Raw genomic sequence first — 21,903 nt, forward strand, 5'->3', positions numbered from 1 at the left:
AATAGAATAAAATGCATAGGTAGTAATTTGTTTAGAATAAAATTGTGTATATTCTGTGAATTTGACATTATATTGTAGCTCCAGTAGTTTCAAAGTGACGGACAGTAGAACTTAAAAATTATTTTCTCTAAAAAAATTTTTTTACACATCTACAATGATATTAATCTGAAAATAATGGTAAGGCACCAAATATTATATTTTTTCTTATTCTATAGTTCATAAGGAAAACAAAAATATATAATGTTGCAAGGTTATCACTTAGATAATATTTTCTAAAAATAAGTTTAACGATCACAGCAATTTACCCAAAAACGGCCTGCCACTGAGACCACAAATGACCGCCACTTATAGGGTTAATAACATGCCTCGTATTTAAAATGAATTGGTATTTATGAGTAGAGGATTTGACTGGTACAAGTTATGTCTTTATATGAAAATCTGCGTTACATAGATTTTGGTAAAGCTTCTGGTTGTGCTTTGGACTTTCTTATCATCTGTGCATAGCTCGAACCATTAATTACAGCCTCTTAGTTGATGTTAAGGTCACCAGTCAGTCCCTCATGGAGTTTGGCAAAGCTTCTCTGAAATCTATCTGTTAAATTTTGAATGTTCCCTTATCAAAATCATGGTTCTAAAGTTCACTAATTTCATATGGTCATCACAGGCTTTCTTCAATGATGTAAAATCATGAAAAAATCCTCGGAGAATAAAAATATTTACATCAATCAAGGATAATCTAAATTATTCATTAATGTACAAGGAGTAAACTTCATTATTTCTACAAATTTTTATATCTCATACTCATCACTAAATACATCATAGTAATAGAGCAGTTTAGGTTACAATTAAACTAATTTGTTTTGAGAATACATGGACACCACAGTATAGTTTGCAAGAGTTCAGTTGATGGTGAGGTTGGGACTAATATAGATAGATAGTACGTGTACTCATATGTATAGGTAGTAATGAAGAAAAACGGTATATTGTGTGACATGGAACAATCTGGTGTGTTTCTTCAAGTAATATAATATTATGTCGCATCACATGATACATATCTTATTTCAGATGATCACCTGGCCGTCTTGACAAGGAATCATAAATTCTCAAGGACTTTTACCTAATATCATATGGAGAGTTATCTAAACGAGCATAGGACAACTGCAAACAAAATACAAATTGTAAAATTTGTATTCCAAAAGTTAGTTTAAAATGCAAAGTGAATATTTTATTTCCTCAACTACTATAAAGTGAAGATATTATTTGAATTGAATGTCATAAGTTTTATATATGATGACTTTGAATCATAGCTATATTCATTTTATCCAAAATTATGTCATTTTTAACATTGACTATATTTTATTGTTATTTGAATGCAGAATGTTTTATTTATTTGCTAATTTCAATATTCACACAACTCAAATTTTTAGTGTGATTTGTACGATTCTTGTAACTTCCTACCTATACCTGTTTATCTACAAGTTTTTTTTATTGTAGAAGAAAAACTAATGTTTTTTTTATTTAGCAGTTATAGTGTAAAATGATTGCTACTTAAATTGTTTTATGTTATACTGTACAGGTTTCATATCATAAGAAAATCTATTTTGAAAGTTGGCTTAAAAGAATTATTTTTGTATTTGAGGTCTTTCTCATGTTATAATGAAGCATGAGATTTTTCATTTGTTTTTATGAATTTTGCTATATTATAATTTAATTGTTTTAATTGAAATTTGGTTAGAATCTCTGTAAGCTTTGATAAAATTAATGTCTTTTAATTTTTTAAGTGTTGTAGCATAATCTTTCCATGTGAAACCTTGTGGTTACTATAATTTTTCACAATATCAACGACACAGTTGTTTTGCTTGGTTTAACTTTGTATGAATGAAATGAACTTCAACACATTGAGAGAAAGTATATTACCTTGTGGTTACTATAATTTTTCACAATATCAATGACACAGTTGTTTTGCTTGGTTTAACTTTGTATGAATGAAATGAACTTCAACACATTGAGAGAAAGGGGATACTACAATTATAACGCGACTATATATTGTAAAACTTTTGCTTAAGCATATGTAAAGGTTTATAGACTAGTTACAATATTTCATACAAAAAATTTGTTATAGAATATTTTAGAAATCTATTAATGTTAACAAATGTAAATTCGGGTAACATTTTTTTCTTCAAGAGATTTTGAACGTTTTGGAAAAATGTGTTGGTATCTCATTTACATTACCCTACTGTTTTACAATAATACATCTATAAAACTAAAAGTATAAATAATCTATAGTATTAAATATGGGTTTTCCCTGACTTTGGAGTTTTTAAAACAGTGCAAACAGTTTTTAATGAAAATATTCACAATATTGCATCCTTTTTAGAATAAAGAGTTATAAAAAGTTAATCATTAATTTTTTTAATACACATTAAGTGAGTGTTGATTATTTAGAAACATAATTTATTATTGTAACTTGGTAACTCTCAGAGAATATAATAGTACTTTAATATATTAGTTCATTCTAATCAGTTAAATTACAATTTGTATGAGTACAATAAACTTGTTCTTAGATTTATCATAATAATGTTTATTTCATAGTAAATTATATTAAATAAATCTCCTAAGAGTATTTTGTATAAATTTTGTGGGCTTAGCTACCATATAAATGTATTTTTTCTTTGAATTTTGTAATAGCCAGTACTGTAAAAATATTTTGTTTTTATTATTGTTATTTTTATAGTTATGGATATTGTCATATTTAATGTAAAAAGTCTGTATTATTTGTTGTTTTTTATATTCTTATATATAAATGTAAAATTCTGTTTTAGTTTAGACTGTTCTATGTTTTGTAAATAAAAGTATGTACAAATTTTGTTTTAATTTTTACGTTTTTTTGTTTGTAAATAAAAATGTTTTAGTCACTTTTTTATGTTTTAACCTTTATTCTTAGTTTTTAGCTCCTTTTAAAACGGTTTCTTTTTTGTACCTAAAATTTTTTGTTTTGCTGAATTTAGTTTTTGTGTGTTTTTTTACAGAGACAGGTTTGTAGAGTTTAGATATATACTTTTTTATGTAAAAAAATTTATGTGTATGTGTCTTTGTTATTTTTTATACATTGTCCTATAAGTTATATTCACTATATGATGTATGTGTTATCATCGCCATGTAAACAAAGCCAATCATCTATTTTTGCATCAGATATTCCCATGGTACGATAAACACTAGAAATTAAATTATAAAATACTCCAGGATGGGTGACATGCGACAACACACGGTAGCTGTCTTAACTGTGCGACTACAGCAAACTCATCAAGGTGCAAACATTCATGACAAAGAACCAAGGAAGTGCTGACATATAATACAAAACACCAGAAGTACTTGCACAACACGCAGTTGCCATAGAAATGCTTCCTGCATAATATTATGGCAGAAAACAGAATAAAACAGGGTCAATAACAATGCATAATACTACATGATTAGCATTTTTTGTCTATCGCTATGATCGTAATATTACATCAAAAACCATGAAGGGGTTAAATGTTGTTATTATTACATTGTTCAGTACATTAATAATTTGAATGGTTTAAGAAGGATTGAAAATTCTAATTAAAGGAAACATGAAAGCTTAAAGAAACAAAGTTGCATCAGTTTAAATTGACCTGGTAAAGGTCCAGATTTAAGACAAGGAACATTATTAATGAGATAATACTTCCAATTAAATATTATCTTCACTTAATTCTCTGTATCTAAATCACCATAAAAATACAACAATTTAGAATTGCATTGACGTGTCCAAATGCAGATTATTTCATTAGGGCATGTTTTATTTAAATTTAAATTCATTCAAGCTGAGCTCTTTCGGCCAGAGGTTGGAATCCATTCATTGCACTTGGTTATTGTTATTAATAAATCTTTTGTTCTAGTAATTTGGGAGCGAAGGTAGATCAGTTAACATTATTTTGGCGTAAACTTTGCTTCTTACTTTGTCCAGGTGTATGATTGAAATTAAAAGTAGTTGTAGGCTTAAAGTCATAAAACAAGGAACACGATAAATTCAAAAGTCAGATATAACATATGACAATGTTTGTCTTCAGGTTTTTTTACTTAATATGAATTATTCAGTACTATAATCTTAGTCATAATGATGAAATCTCTAATAAAATAGATGTAAGTTAAGAGTAGAGTGCCTTCCACACACAAGTTAACAGAGAATAATTAATAAACAAAACACTGTTTTAATATCAAACAAAACTCAAAGTAGTGTTCATTTACTGCCACATGGAGTTGTTAGGCCTTTTAGTACCTAAAATCGCTATGAGCAACGATCTGTACAAGTGCATAAAATGCTGGAATCAACGACATGGACACTACAGTCTGCTTCGTTTTTCCACTTTATTGTCCAGCATTCTGACTAATACGTTTAAAACTTAAAAATGTTTCAGTGCAGTATTTTTTTCTTTCTTTGTCTCTTGTTGGTACATCTGGGTTTTGTAACTTTAATTTTAGTTTTGCCCAGCGTCTGCTGTTTGTTTTTGGGTGTTACATTTGCTGAACTGTGCAAATATGGAAAAATATTTTGTTTGTACTATTATGTGCACATTGAGTGACAATGAATATGAAAGCCATAATTTCAAATAAATCGGAAGCAAGTTTTCCCTTTATTTTGAAGTTAGACTTGGTAATTGTCCATTAAAATATGGTTTTAACTACAATAAACATGTGTAAACATTGTTATTCTCCAAGAGTAACAAAATACTGTTCAGATCAACCTATCTTTAAATTTGCTCTGTTCTGAAATTTGACCTTAGAATTGATCGGACAGTATTGGTTATTTATAACATTTTACGCTTACGGCAAAAGAAATCTGTGTTGTTTACAAACATACAGGTAAACTCGTCCCTGGTATTTTAAAAGTAAGTAAATTGCCATTATTTGTATTGATTGATACCTTTTTGACTACATAATTAAATGTTATAATTATTTTTATTGAATAATGTTTCTTAATATTTACGTTGTATTGTTATTAGTCCAGACATATTGATAATTACCACCCTCTTGGCCACAAATGTGTCATTACTAAGGTTTAACTGCACTCTTACTGAGTCTCATGTCGCAGTATATCCCTTTCTGATATTTCGGACCCTTAACCTTATATCAATATATTACATCGATGATTATACCAATAGTTATGATGATAACCTTCAACACCTTGCATTCAATACTCCTCAGCAACAACAGCAAAATTCTATTTACATTAAACTGTGGATTTACTTATTGTGTCGCTGAAGACTGTGTTGTTTATACAGTGTTCAAAAATGTAAGGAAATATTTTTGGTATATAATTCAATACAAAGATTTCCTCTAACACTGTAATATGCTTTTTTTTGTTTGGCGTCTCTGTGTGTATTTGAAATTTAATATTATATCAAGGCAATGATTCAAGTTACAGAATTATAACATTGCATGTTTGTATGTGTTATTAGGATTTTACTTTTAGGAAGAAAAAATCCATCTTAATAGTTTCAGAATGGTGAAATTTTAAAATTACATAACAGATAGCTTGTAAAAATACAAGATTTTGATATCTTATATCATAAATGACAGGATAAATGTGTATTTACTAATCTTGTGCAAATTAGTCAATAAGTATTCTGATAAAGGTTGCACAAGAGTAGAAAACAACATTTATTCCAGTATTTTGTTATCAGTTCATAACAAATAAGGTATCAAAATACTTGCATATTTTTAAGTATCTTTTATATGGCTTGACAATTTTTCTCTTTTTGTCGGTTTATGTGAAAGTTTACTTTATAATTTGTAAAAGATCATCATGTTGAACCTATTAAAGACAAATTGTCCTATCAATCAAGTGTAGAGATACAGGTTGCACTGGCCAAAAGGTATCAAATCAGTTACTCCAATCCACAGAAGTTATGTATTGCATGTTAATGTATTAATAGTTGACACACTCATCGCTCATTTATCCTGCTCCAAGCAACTCGGTTAACTTGACCAGTCTGGATCATGTATGCTGAGGGTAAAAGTGGTGTAGAACAGATCAGGTGCAGTTTTATAGTATATCAAATGATGAATCTAAATATTAGGCCTGCAGGTTGTCCATAAAGATATTGCCTCCCCACTTATGCTTTTTAACAGTTGAAGATATTCAAATTCTTTTCAAGAACTGGTTATATGTATTTTATGGATTTAAAAATAAATTCCGCCTCCATAATAAGCGAATTGTAGAGGAACAACTTATCGGAAGCCATGATATGTGAGATCTGAAATCAAGAAGAGTCTTGACAAATCCAATAATCTCAAAATATTGTTTTTTGTATCTTCCAATTTGACAAACATTTCCTTGGGAAATGTGAGAGCATGCAAGGTATTTTAATTAATTTAATATGTCTCATCTAAATAAAAAGTCTTGAAGGGTTCAAAACCAGTATTTATTTCAAACCACTCTGTCATAAATTACTGTTTTATTTGTAAAATTAATATATTTACTGTAGTTGATACCTAAGTACTTACTGTCTTTTATGTCTATTAATAGTAAGACTGAACATTGTGTTGCAGTGAAAGTGCTTGTGTCAATGAATGTGCTATGGTAAATGTGTTAAGATACTTTTAAATTATATATAACGTATAAATAGCTACTATATTGAGTAACTGTATATTAATAATAATTGTATGTACATAATAATGCAAATATATAGCACTTTTAGAACTTTGGTATTATCTTTGTCTTTTCAAAAAGTTTTATTTGATATATCATATATTGACCATGATTTATTGATTTCCAGTCATACTATTACATTTTGAGTTTTTCCATTCCTTAACTTTTCATAGTGTCATAAAATGCCTTTTGCTAAGAACAGGATTGTTAGAAACAAGTTTTATCAGTATCATTGATTAAAAAAATATGTTATTGTTAATTTCAAGTGTACTTATTAATAGATTTTATTCCTTTATTGAAGTTTAATTAATACAAATCTGACTTTTCAATATTTTAGTGAAGATTGGAAAGAACGAGTTGAGAGCGGAAATGCCAGTGATGTGGACTCCTTAACTCTTTTTTATGAAAACATCGCAAATTTTGTGGTAACATTGAAAAGGTGAGTCATTCTTTAGTTCAAGACAATTAAAATAATGTAATCATGATTGTACAAGTTATCAACCCCTTAAGTGTGACATTCACTTCTCATAACCTCACATAGTGACATAGACAAAGTCAGATTACCCAATACTGTATATGATAATTGTCGTATCCAGTTTTACATATTATAAAAATAACGATCACTAGGTAAATAAATAATGAGGCAGTTAAAATACCTTAGTCTAGGTGCAATTATTTAAAAGTTACAAACAAATATAATAGGGCAAGCATGACAACTATACCTGTATGTGTAATAGTTTTAAAAACTTAAGGAATTAATATCACAGGCCAAGTAATCTGTAACAGAATAAAAATAGTTTTCCTTTTAATGATTTTTCTAAAACTAATCTAAGTTTATTAAAGCTCACATTCCATGCTTCCTCTAGAAAAGTTGTACACAATTTAATAAAAATCAACAAATATTGTTTGATTTTGATTAAAAATCAAAATAATTAATAGAAACCAGTTAATAGCAACAATTATAACAATGAAAACAACATTTATTTTTATTGAATCAGAAGCTTATCAGTCTCATTCATTATATTTTATACGCCATAGTCTGTTAACAGTAAATGGAGATTGATGGTGTACAGGCAGTGGTGTTGCCAAGGCCGTTGGTTGACAATATGATAATAGTAATAAATGCTTTATTTTTCTCATTAAAATACATATTGTAAATAAAGTACCCAACAATATATATTTATTAATGAAAGAAATATACTAACCAAAAAAAATATTGTACAGTGGAGTCCCGCTAATCCGAACACGTGTAATCCGAACGTCGGTTAATCCGAACAGGTCCAGGAGGAATTATTTATAACGATAATGAACAGTTATAGGAACTAATTACTTAAAAAATGAAAATGGGTGCATCATTTCATACATAAACAAAGAAAACTTTAATTAAATAGACATACAGTATTTTATTAAGACAAGTTGTGTACGGTACAGTGCATAAATAATGAAGTTAAATACAGTACCAAATTGAAACTTATAGGTTAAGTATTAGTTATATTACTGTATTAAGAAGTGAAATCAAACAAAAATTGGACGTACAGTACTGATATTATTATTGAGTATAATATTAATTGTTAAAAGACATAAATTCAGTTATTGTCTTTTGTCGCTTTGAAGAGAGTTTATTGGATGACTCACATTGCTTAACAATAGAACTCTCACACTAAATACGGTAAATGTGCTTAGTATTCGCAAACACGTTTATTTGTCAAGAAATACAATGCAACAGTCATAAAACATGTTTTAATAAACAATGTTGATAATTCTATAACAAAATAGACCCATTTTCAAGTTTAAAACCGTATTTTTCTGTAATTCTGGCTAATCCGAACAATCACATAATCCGAATAGGGGGCGGTCCCAATTAGGTCGGATTAACGGGACTCTACTGTATACTGTGTGGTGTGGTCGAAAACCCATCCGACCTAGACAACATGTTGGTTAGGCCAAGGTTAAGTTCAATAATGTAATGCAGTTCATCTGTATTGGTCTTATCCTTACTTTGTGTCATATTCACAACATTTTATAGATATTTTTTTATAATCTCAAATTTAGTACCAGTGGATTTTCGTTTTCAATACGACCACTGGAAACATTTCAGCTGTGTTTTAATCGTATCATATATATAGCTTAATAATTGTTTTAAAATATTTAACAAGGTGTTTTGAACTGTACTAGTTAAAGGGGTTTATTTATAATGAAGACATGTAAGTGAACTTTATAAACCTATTCCAGAAATTTAAGTTTATATCAACATTTTTAATATTTTTTAATAAATAGTTTCTACATATTAATTCAATATTTGCACTAATATACCAGTATAAATAGGCCTTAAAGAAGATATAACCTAAAACACATAATCCTCTATGACTGAAATGTTTAAAAATTAAATTAATGTTTATATATTCTCACTTTTGAAAATTACTAACAAGTCACCAAGTAACACAAAATATAATTTAGATTGATTTCAATAAATTATAGTTTTGGTAGTGCAGCTACTGTATATGCATGTCATTGCCTGATGCTGGAATAGACATTGACAACTGATAACAGTGTAGTAGTCTGTCTCTTATCAGAAGCAGATGTTTTACTAGGAGTATCACAAGGCTCAGTACTCAGTCCTTTTCTTTTTGTAGTAGCAATAAATGATTTTTCATTTTTCTTGTAGGTCTGTTCTATATGCAGATGATACAACTATTTTAAATAGCAATAAACATCTGGAAACTTTAATTTTAGAACAGGAGCAGGCAATGACTGAAGCTATTAAGTGGTTTAAAGCCAACCTTTTCGTAGTAAATAATAGTAAAACAGAAAATTAAATTTTTACTCTTGATGGAAACTGTGTCCTTGATAGTAAGTACACAGAACCTATTAAGCTATTAGAAATGTACATGGATAATCGATTAAATTGGGATGCACATGTAAGTTTTCTTTGTAAAACATTAGCTTGGGTTACATACCTTATCAGGAAACTAAAGTATAATATCAGTACTGAAATGTTAATCACAGCATATTATGCCCTTTTCCATTCCCAGCTCAGGTATGGTGTAACACTTTGGGGAAACAGTACTAGTGCTAAAACTGCTTTCATTTGGCAAAAGAAAGTAATTAGAATTATTACAAATGTTGGCAATAGAGTTTCTTGTGTCCCAATTTAAAAAAATTTAGAATTATGACCCTTCCATCCCTGTATATTTGTTGTACTTTACTTAGTATAAAAGAACAATTAGACAGTTTTATTAGTAGACAAGAAATACACTCCTACTGTACAAGAAAAGAATATATGCTTGAACAGATGAAGGTTTGATTGGAGAAAACCAAAGGCACTTTTATTTATATGCAGATTAAACTTTTTAATAAACTTCCTGAAAAAGCATGGCATGTGTCTATTAGTAGATTTAAAAATGTTGTGAGTAATTGGCTTGTTGATAACACATTTTATTCTTTAAATGACTACTTAACCTGTGATATTAGTACTTTAATTTTTTTAATAATTATGATTTTGTTGATAGTTATATTTCTTGTTATTTATTTCTTGTTACTCTTTATTGTTTTATTGTTATAATATATTTATTGTTTTTATTTGCTATTTAATTTATTCTGTATATAATTTCTTAGATATATATATATATATATATATATATATATATATATACATTAAATTGTATAAATGGCAATAGCCTTATTTAATTTCAATAAACATTGAATCACAAAAAGTACTTGCTCCGCCGGGAGTCGAACCCGGATCTCTCACTTGCCGGGTGAATGTGCTACCATTACACCACAGAGCGCTTACTTTTTCCGATTCAATTATTTTGTATTTTTCCGTATCTGTCACATATGTGTTTAAATAAGCAAACTAACATATGATCGGAAGACCAAATACCTGTCAAACGACTTTTAATTTACATTAAATTGTATAAATGGCAATAGCCTTATTTAATTTCAATAAACATTGAATCACAAAAAGTACTTGCACCGCCGGGAGTTGAACCCGGATCTCTCACTTGCCGGGTGAATGTGCTACCATTACACCACAGAGCGCTTACTTTTTCCGATTCAATTATTTTGTATTTTTCCGTATCTGGCACATATGTGTTTAAATAAGCGAACTAACATATGATCGGAAGACCAAATACCTGTCAAACGACTTTTAACTTACATTAAATTGTATAAATGGCAATAGCCTTATTTAATTTCAATAAACATTGAATCACAAAAAGTACTTGCTCCGCCGGGAGTCGAACCCGGATCTCTCACTTGCCGGGTGAGTGTGCTACCATTACACCACAGAGTGCTTACTTTTTCCGATTCAATTATTTTGTATCAATAATATAACATTATATACATATACGAGGGCCATCCGGAAAGTAGTACCCGTTTGTGAAATAAAGACACAGAAGTAAATATTAACAAATATAAACATTTTTATTGAAAAGAGCATACCTTAAACTACTTCTCCACATAATCTCCAAGCAAATTTAAGCATTTGTCATAACGTGTGATGAGTTTTTGTATTCCAGCGTCATATTCCTCCGCCGCCAGCCGATTGAAATACGTAGTCACGCCTTCTTTAAGTTCTTCATCGCTGTCAAATCTTTTTCCCGCCAAAAACTCTTTAAGTTTTGTAAAGAGATGAAAATCTGAAGGGGCCAAGTCCGGGCTATACGGTGGATGGTCAAAAATTTCCCAATTGAATTGCTGCAGAAGTTGTGTTATCCCCGCTGCATGAGGCCTGACATTGTCATGGAGGAGAATAACGCCATCAGACAATAGACCTCTCCGTCGATTTTGTATTGCCCGCTGTAATTTCTTTAATGTTTCACAATACGCATTAGCGTTAATAGTGTCTCCACGGGCCATAAAATCAATAAGCAGTACACCACGTCGATCCCAGAAAATGGTTGCCATAAGTTTCCTGGTGGACAGAACAGTCTTGAATTTTTTTGGTTTCTTTGGTGAATGAGTATGATGCCACTCCATTGACTGTCGTTTACTCTCAGGTGAAGCATAACAAACCCACGTTTCATCACCAGTAACTATGCAAGAACGTGTCTGCTTCATCAGAATAACGTTCCAAAAATGTGAATGCAGCAGCCATACGCTTGGTTTTGTGCTCATCTGTAAGCATGCGAGGGACCCACCTTGCACAAATTTTTGAATAATGCAGATGGTCTTTGACAATTTCATGAACAATTGTTCGAGAAACATTAGGGAAGATGTCATCAATTGTGACGCGCCGGTCGTTCCTCACGAATTCGTCTACTGACCCCAGCAGTTGATCTGTAATGACAGATGGTCTCCCTGAACGCTCATCGTCGTGTGTGTTCCCCCTCCCCAAGTTGAAATTATGACACCAGCGCCGAACAGATGACTCTTCCATCACATTGTCTCCATACACTTCCTTTAATTGGCGATGAATATCACAAGGTCGAACGTTTCTTGCGTTGAGAAATTTTATTACAGCCCTCACTTCACAACTGGCGGCATTTTCAATTTTTTTAAACATTATGAACTGCCACAGAAACAACACAGGCAATGCTAGCGTCACGGAACTTGTAACAGAGAAGGCAGACAAGCCACTGAAGCGATCTGACCTTGACCGACGGCTACTCGCGTCGTCAGCGCCTCACGCGGCAGAAACGGGTACTACTTTCTGGATGGCCCTCGTATATATATATTTAACGAGATGCTGCTAATATCATATTTGCTTTTATTTTCTTTTTAATGACCAAATTGTGGCGTTATTCACATCTACAATGTACATATAAAATTTATTTTGACTTACTGTCTAATCATTACACTTGTATTATGGGATTTTAAAGGTGTGATAGGAGTAGGCCTTTTAGATATAAGAAAAAGTGACGTTGTCCATTGCATTGTCAAGTGCTTAAAGACAATAAAGATATCTTGATTCTTGATTTCTTGATCTTGATGTGGACTAGGGGTAAGGTCACTGGCTGATAGTAACTAACTGGATATTAAGAACCAGTTACCTTGTTCAAATCTAACAGTGAGCAACAACTTTTTTTAGCAAAACGTTACTATTTAATAGTAGGAATTTAATTACTTACTTTCCAAACTTTTCAGCACATTTTTGTGACTGCTATAATGGTAGAAAATAGTAACAATTGTTCTAAGTGTGGAGGGTATGTCCACCGTGGAAGTGTATTTTGCTCAGGGGTTTACCAAAGTTGGGTACATATGCGATGTATCAACTTGAAATACTCCGAAGTTAAAGACCTAAGAAAAGAAGAGCTGGAAAAATAGAAATGTCTAGACCGACAGCAAGAGTAATGAAAATCCTGTAAATAGTAGTAGTCCTAATGAAGTCTTGGAGCTATCATTGTCTCTTGCTGCTGATATAGGGAACATCCTTTTACATGAAAATTAAGCTTTAAAACAAGAACTACATAACATTAAAAACAGCAAATCATCTCGTGAACTAGAACTTGAGTGCAAAATAATGCTAAAAGAAGATGAAATAAAAGAATTTAAGGAGAAATATAATATCGTGGAAAAACAATTGATTAATGAAATAAACAGTTTAAAGGATAGATTAAAGACCGAGCTTATCCTTCTTTGTGATCAAGAAAAGGAGGAAATCAGAAGCCTAAAAAAAACTTGCAGAAGTCTAAAAATAATTGCAAATTGTGTAAAATTAACAAAGAAGTGACCAAAATGTTTTCCTCAATTAAAAGCTTAGAAGAAGTCAAAAAAATACTGCAGAAAGACGATATTGAACTACAGACTAAACATAAAGCCATAGTAAAAGATGTATCAAAGTGTCTCTCATGCTTCTCTCCCTTGCCAACAAGGCTCAAACCACTCGGGTTCAACGAGTTTTTGTCAACCGCAAAATCAGACCTGGCCAACAATACTAGTTTTAATAAGGTTGTTTATAGAAGAGGTGGTTCAGCAGCACAGAGGAAAATTGTAATGTTTTGTGTCACAACAAAAAGATCAATTACAAATGAAAATCACTTTGAACCTCTTTCTCTCACAAACAATGATTCGGCGACTTGTGCAACCAATACTAATGATGAAGCCATATCTCCAAGAATGTTGCTTTGTTCTGGCAGCCATGGTAAAGCTCTAGCAATGTGTATTAATAAAAACAAATGCCAATGTGATGCAGTTGGTTTTTTAAGGCCTGGAAGAAGATGGAGAGGGTTTGAAGAGCAAGGATATTTTGTTGATTTGAATTATGTATCCTGTAATGAAGCCCAGCTGGTGATTGACTCTATAACTGATACCTTAAAATGATACAATAAGAGAAGAAGTAGTTTTGATTGATCTTCCTAATTGATATGATTTGTTAGTTTGGTCTTGTGTTAATAATGAAACAAGAAACAATAACGTGGCCCTAAAGAGCATTTGTGAAAACTAAAATAATGTCACTCTTGTGGAAGGAAGCCAGTAAGGCTACCAGAGACCTCCATACAAGACATAGGATGCACTTGAACCGTAGGGGAGAGCTATGGTTGGTGAGCAGAATATGTGAGGCAGCTGCATCAGCGGTGTGGGAGAAGCGGGGGGTTATTCATTATCAACCTCTACAGAGGATTTGAGCATCAGTAAGGTGCCAGCAAAGGTCACCTCAAACCTTGAGCAGTTAATATCAACAAGACCTCCATCGGGAAACTCACCATTGACAACCCAACACCTGGCAACAATGTGGACAAGAGAGATAGTGTAAATAAGTCTAGTTTAAGTCACAAATTAGTCAGTGCTAAATTAAGTAACACTACTTATACATTTAAATATCCAATCAATTAGAAACAAATTAGAAGCTGTTGTATTGGATGATGCCAATTGTGATATTGTCCTTATAAATGAGCGCTGGTGACACAAAATGGAAGTCTCATTGTATGTTCCATCTGGTTTTACATTGGCTGCTGCTTTTTGCAGGGAGAATGTCTATGGAGGTGTTTGTTATTCATTTCATCATTTTCTCTCTTGTTGAATCACCACCCATCACAGATCGTAATAAAATAGGTCATTTTTACACGACGATTAACTCTTTTAGTCATAAATCAACGCCAAACTAAGTTGGTAAACATTATTAAAAGGTTAAAAAGGTTCTTACCTTGGTAAATTAATATATTAAAGTTTATTTGTTTTGTGTCAAAACTGAAGATGAAGAGGATGACTGCCCAAAGAGTATCTTTGATCCTATAAGTATAGGAACAATATGTTATTACTATAGTATGCTCTTTTTTGGTTTGCTGGTGTAATATTCTGTAATTGTTTGTTACAGAATTCTTGGGACAGAAAATCCCAAAACCTTTACCATTACTAGTGAGATAGTTATTCGTCTACACAAGGCAGTGACATGTTTCTCTGATGCACAAGGAAATAAATTTGGATTTGATTGCACTGTAGAAAATGTTCTGGAATTGCTACAAGACAATTCTTACAGGTTTGTTAGAAATTAGAGTCAACATTTTTACCACTATTTTTTTAATTCTTACAATTTCTTACTAATACGTAGTAAACTAATTGAGATTTTGTAATAAACAAATTAAGATATTGCAGGAAACTATATGTTATACCCATCCTTCTTTATTTTTATTCCATGCATTTATATTTATAATATGCAAGTATATTGAATTGTAAACATGTAACTACTGAATTATCTTCCAGAAATCAAATTGAAAATGTGGTGTTATAAATTTAGGATCTACAAATGTTCTCACAGTATATTTAGTCGGGTTGAACTTTGGTACTAAATTTATGGGCAGATAAAAACATTACAATATCTAAGTAAGTGAACGTATTGCCTAATTTTCTTCCAATTGCCTTTCATCTTAGTCACGGTACATAACAGGTCCAGTTAACCCTATGTGGTGGCTCTGCCTAATAAGCATAATGTAGTAATTAAGGAGTAGTTTGATGTCATCTAATCTTGCTCGATAATTTTTATTTGTATAAGTGTGTGCTTCTTGGAAGGTTTATGTATATATGATTGTGGGCGCGTATTTAATAATTATTGTAGTTTCTCTTATCCCAAGTTACGACTTTTTGGGATAATATTATATATTCATTTATCGGCCTAAGATAATATACAGTATAATAAGTAACATAGTTTAAGATGTTTCTTTCCAAAAATGTTATTTAAAAAATCATGATCAATTGTGACTTGTTCGCGAAATTGTAGGAAATAAAATTCTAGTAAAAATCATTTATTTCAAATTAAATTTTTTAATTCACCTAGGTCAAATATTACCATTGCAACGAAAAGTAGAAAGCAAACAATACTGAAAAATGTAATAACAATATTTTGATTTTATTTGCGTCTTTAACGGGTTGGCACACCTCTACATGGGGACTCAAACATGAACAGGGAATTTTCCTTAACATCACTGAATTAAATGAGGTCATTGGTAGAAAACTTCCATCAATTTCAAATAAAACCCAGAGCTAACTATAAAAATCTGTAGGCGTAAGTAGGGAAAATTATGGTAATTTCAAGAACACTACAATTTATTTTGTTCAGGTTAACTCTGGCATCAATTGTGTAATAGTTACTTTTAATAATATTTTGCTGCTCCAGGAATACTCCACAAGCTAACTACCTGTTACTATACACTTTTATTTATAAAGAACTGCCCAACATGAAAATAGGATAAAATAATTCAAAACCAATTGTTTTACTTGTAATAAGATGCTTTCTTCATTATTCTAATGCAATGTCAACTGGTGTGTTGTGTTGACATTCACTATTTTCCATTCTCTACTTCAGCATGAATTAATTTATCCTGGAAAAAGGACCAACTTGTGTATTGATATAGACCCATGCAATTTTGAATAGTTTTGTCTATAGATTATTAAAATGTACATGTGTTTATATTTATATATACCTTATTTGATATTTTTCAGAAAAAACTTGGAGCAATCGTTAGATAGCTTTATAAAATTAGAAAAACAAGTTGATGGACTACTTGATATCATTGATGACCTATAGTTTGTTTGCAAAGTCCTGGAAATTAATTTTTCAGGTAAGTAATAATATTTATAAATTAAATGTATTCTCTTGTTGTCACAGCCTAACATTTCATTGATGCAAATATTACAAAATAACTGTAGGCCTACAATTAATTGATGTTTAAACTTTGTTATGTCATAGTAATCCTGCAATATTGTTCTATTAACCTGTTAAATAAATAAACCTTGGATACCAAAGCAATTGCTTCACACTTGTATTTCTCTATGAAATTACAAATAAAAAATGGAAATGGAATTAAAGACATTCATATATATATATATTATATGGCATTCTTTGTATAGAGCAACATCTAATTTGAATCTAAATAAAAGAGTATGAATTAAAATATTAGAATAATTGTTGGCTTAGTTTATAAAAGGTCCTGCAGGGAATAAATTCAAAGAACTTAAGATTATAACAGCGTAAAGCCTATTTATACTTAAAACATTACTTTTATTAAGGAACACCAGTCTGTCATTTCAGTGAAAGTTGAATGGTGTTGAGATACCATACTTGTTGTGTTTAATCTGTTCTGTGAAACACTTTGACTGTGACTCTGAATCGTTTTTAGCTCATTGGTAACAAACAGATACCATATTTGTTCAGATCGTCAATGCGCTATTTTATTTGTGTTCTGTGACACACTGAATCGCTTTTACATCATTGGAAATACACACATACCATATTTGTTGAGGTTATCATTGCTCTGTGTGATCTATGTTTTGTGACACTGTGACTGTGACAATCGGAATTGCTTATAGCTCATTTGGAAGATGCAGATACCATAACTGAGGTCAATAATGTTAATAAACGAGACAAGAGCTCAGGAGCGCTTTCGAGCCCGACAGCAGCATTTGAACGCCTCTCTTCTCAAGCTGGGATGAAATTCATTAACAATCTCCCTGAAACACTAAATTTAGAAACAAATCCAAAAAATTTTTAAACACTACCTGGTGTATTGTGCTTTTTACTCAGTTAACAAGTTCATGGAGCACACTATGGATTGATATTCACGGCAGTGTTGCAATCATGGGAGTTGATCCCACAAATTTTGTTTCTTTGTATGTGTATGAATGTGTGCCTGCATGCAGCTGTATGGAAAGTCGAATGAATAGATTTAGTTTTTAAAATAACCACTGAAAAAATTGGTATTATTATTAACTATTGCCATACAATGTAATATATATTGTCAATGCAATAAATATATTCTATTCTGTTTGATCCGTATTCTGTGTTACACTGTGACTGTGAAATTGAATCACTTTTAACTGATTGGGAACACGCAGATACCAAATTTGAGGTCAATAATGTTCTGTTTGATCTGTGTTCTGTGACTGTGACACTGAATCGCTTTTAACTCATTGCAGATACCAAATTTGAGGCCAATAATGTTCTGTTTTATGTGTGTTCTGTGACTGTGACACTGAATCGCTTTTAACTGATTGGGAACGCGCAGACACCATATTTATTTTGAGGTCAATAAAGTTCTGTGATTGTTACACTAAATCACATTTAACTCATTTGGAACACACATACAACATATATGTTGTGGTCAATAATACTCTGATTAATCTGTGTTCTATATGACCGTAACACACTGAATTGCTTTAGCTCATTGGAAACACACAGATACCATTTTGTTGAGGTTGAGGTTATCATTGCTCTGTTTGATCTATGTTTTGTGACACTGACAATCTGAATTATTTATAGCTCATTAGGAATATGCAGATACCATATTTGTTGAGGTTGAGGTTATCATTGCTCTGTTTGATCTATGTTTTGTGACACTGACAATCTGAATTATTTATAGCTCATTGGGAATACTCAGATACCATATTTGTTGAGGTCACTAATGCTCTGTTAAATCTATGTTTTATAACACTGATTGTGACAATCTGAATTATTTATAGCTCTTTCGGAATATGCAGATACCATATTTGTTGAGGTTGAGGTTATCATTGCTCTGTTTGATCTATGTTTTCTGACACTGACAATCTGAATTATTTATAGCTCATTAGGAATACGCAGATACCATATTTGTTGAGGTTGAGGTTATCATTGCTCTGTTTGATCTATGTTTTGTGACACTAACAATCTGAATTATTTATAGCTCATTGGGAATACGCAGATACCATATTTGTTGAGGTTGAGGTTATCATTGCTATGTTTGATCTATGTTTTGTGACACTGACAATCTGAATTATTTATAGCTCATTAGGAATACGCAGATACCATATTTGTTGAGGTTGAGGTTATCATTGCTCTGTTTGATCTATGTTTTGTGACACTGACAATCTGAATTATTTATAGCTCATTAGGAATATGCAGATACCATATTTGTTGAGGTTGAGGTTATCATTGCTCTGTTTGATCTATGTTTTGTGACACTGACAATCTGAATTATTTATAGCTCATTAGGAATACACAGATACCATATTTTGAGGTGAATCATTGTTCTGTTTGATCTGTGATTTGTGACACTGACAATCTGAATTATTTATAGCTCATTGGGAATACTCAGATACCATATTTGTTGAGGTCACTAATGCTCTGTTAAATCTATGTTTTATAACACTGATTGTGACAATCTGAATTATTTATAGCTCTTTCGGAATATGCAGATACCATATTTGTTGAGGTTATCATTGCTCTGTTTGATCTATGTTTTCTGACACTGACAATCTGAATTATTTATAGCTCATTAGGAATACGCAGATACCATATTTGTTGAGGTTGAGGTTATCATTGCTCTGTTTGATCTATGTTTTGTGACACTAACAATCTGAATTATTTATAGCTCATTAGGAATACGCAGATACCATATTTGTTGAGGTTGAGGTTATCATTGCTATGTTTGATCTATGTTTTTGTGACACTGACAATCTGAATTATTTATAGCTCATTGGGAATATGCAGATACCATATTTGTTGAGGTTGAGGTTATCATTGCTCTGTTTGATCTATGTTTTGTGCTTCTGTTTGATCTATGTTTTGTGACACTGACAATCTGAATATATTTATAGCTCATTTGAGGTCAATATTGTTTCTGTGTTTGATCTGTGATGTATGTAACACACTGAATTGCTTTTAGCTTGGAAACACGCAGATACCATGTTTGTTGAGATCAATAATGCTCTGTTTAATCTGTGTTCGTGACATACTTTATCACTCTTGAGTTGGTGCCCAGTACAAGGATTAATAATGCATTTTGGAATAGGTATAAACTACATAAAATTTAATAAAAAAAACTAATATTTTGATCTGAATGACCAATAAAAAATACAATACTCAGAGCGTTTGGATGTGTATCCAGTTTGAAAGAAAGGTATAGACAAATCATAACATCTATAGTATTTCTTATCAAAATGCAGTATTGGAAATAACGTAAACACTATTCCATCTTGCTTGTATCCCTTCAGAGCAGTTGAAATGAGATAGTGCACAACTAAAGGTAAGTTGTTCACTATCAAACTCACCACCGCCGTCACCCTTAAGCGGCTGGTCCCCAGGTTAAGTGTGAGAGAGGGCTTCTTAGCTTTAACTTCGCCTGATAAAATAAGACATGTTTACTTTTTTAGTAATGGTGAAATACTTTGTTTATTTCTGATTATTTAGAGTGCTCAAATAAGGTGTGGTTCACTTAATTTGTCTTAACCAAAGTATATATAGTAATCTGTTCATATTATAACATAACATTTATGGAATTTTTATTTCCAGGTTTATGATGTGATCTTCTTTTCCAATGATTGTGCATGAATCTCCAACAGTGTACATTTTAGTTTAGTAAAAGCATTTTAGTTGTTATAGTGATATGAAAAATATCTGTAAATAGACTTGTATATTTGTACAGTGTTTAGTACCTAGTAATTTAATGTAATATTTTAGTATTGGGAAAATGTTTCTATTTTGCTACCTCAGAGTGAACATAACTGTTTTTTAAATAGAATTTTCTGCATTGTAAATAAATATTTTAATGCGAGTTACATTTTTAATTTAATAAAAAGTATGTAAATCTTTTTGTGCATTAATTAGAATACCTTTACAGTATTTACCAAAAATATTGTCTAAATTATACTGTACAATTTTAGCCCAAGCATAGAATTTTGTTTTTCTTCTGAATGCAGTACTCACACTCAGGTAAGCTGTTATTTCTAGCTCTGTACCTGTCTGGGCAATCATGGTTATTAAACACAATATACACATTGAGCTAAATTGTTATTTCTAGCTCATGATGCAAGGAGAAAAGGGTGTTCATGCACTAGTCAGCCGTGTGCATGACATCACTCAATCAACAACTAACACTGTGACTGCCTATCTGTAGAATGCTCTGCCCTATTTCTCACAGTTTTATTATATTTTATACTATTTTTCTTACAAATATTACAGTTTTTATAAAGGTTAGCTTCAAATAAATAAACAAATGTTTTATTGTCATACCGATCTTTACAATTATTGACAATATCATAATTCATCTATATTCAAATACAAAACAGGAACAATAATTTACATTTAAATTGAATAATAATCTTTTACTTGTAATCTTTATCCAACCATTACACAAAGTTTTATTTCACAAACTAAAATTTGATCTAATGGCTTTTACGTGTTTAAATTTAAAAGTCTAAGGTAAACAAGTGACCTATCCAACTCTATTCAAGTAAAATTTTATATAAAATGACTTAACAGAATAATAAAGCGTTAAAACAATTAATTTTAAACACTATACATACTACTGCTATATATGAATCTTTTTTTAATTATCTCTGGATAATTCCAGAAAACCGTAGTCTTAAGGACATCCTTATTTCTTTACACATTACACATGTAAAAAAGGAACATTGTTTTGGACTTCCACTTCTATTGTGAGGCAGGTGGAAGGAGAAATACTATTAATATGATTCAAAAAATCATTCAATTTTGTGTATCCCTGAGGAAAAACACAAAGGCATCATACATATACCTTAACCAAATCTTCAGTTTGAACTGAGCTAAAACCACAACTTTTTGCTCAAATTCCTCCATAAATATGTTGGTGGAGTAGGAGACTGCAGAGAACCTATTGCTATCTCCTCATCTTGATGATAAATTTGATTCTCCAACTCAAAATAATCGCATTGAGTACATAGTTCTAACAGTACCCTAATTACAGGCACAAACATTTTAATCTTTTCATTTAATGTTTAGTCTTCTTTGAGACGTGTGATTCAATGATTTTGAGAGTTTCTGGAACTAGTACATTTGTGAACAT

General features: G+C 31.1%; 1 protein-coding gene across 1 annotated transcript in view; it reads left to right on the forward strand.

Annotated features, from left to right (window-relative positions):
• LOC124358873 overlaps positions 1–20,671 on the forward strand; it is a 43,926-nt gene extending 23,255 nt beyond the window's left edge. Inside the window, exons 6-9 of the mRNA XM_046811110.1 lie at positions 7,008–7,109; positions 14,928–15,089; positions 16,550–16,668; positions 20,373–20,671. Coding sequence (XP_046667066.1) covers positions 7,008–7,109; positions 14,928–15,089; positions 16,550–16,634 — 349 coding nt within the window. The 3' untranslated portion in view covers positions 16,635–16,668; positions 20,373–20,671. The remainder of the gene's footprint in view (positions 1–7,007; positions 7,110–14,927; positions 15,090–16,549; positions 16,669–20,372) is intronic.
• Positions 20,672–21,903: the final 1,232 nt, after the last annotated feature.

This window comes from Homalodisca vitripennis, chromosome 1 (genome assembly GCF_021130785.1).
Source record: "Homalodisca vitripennis isolate AUS2020 chromosome 1, UT_GWSS_2.1, whole genome shotgun sequence".
NCBI classification, from domain to species: domain Eukaryota; kingdom Metazoa; phylum Arthropoda; class Insecta; order Hemiptera; family Cicadellidae; genus Homalodisca; species Homalodisca vitripennis.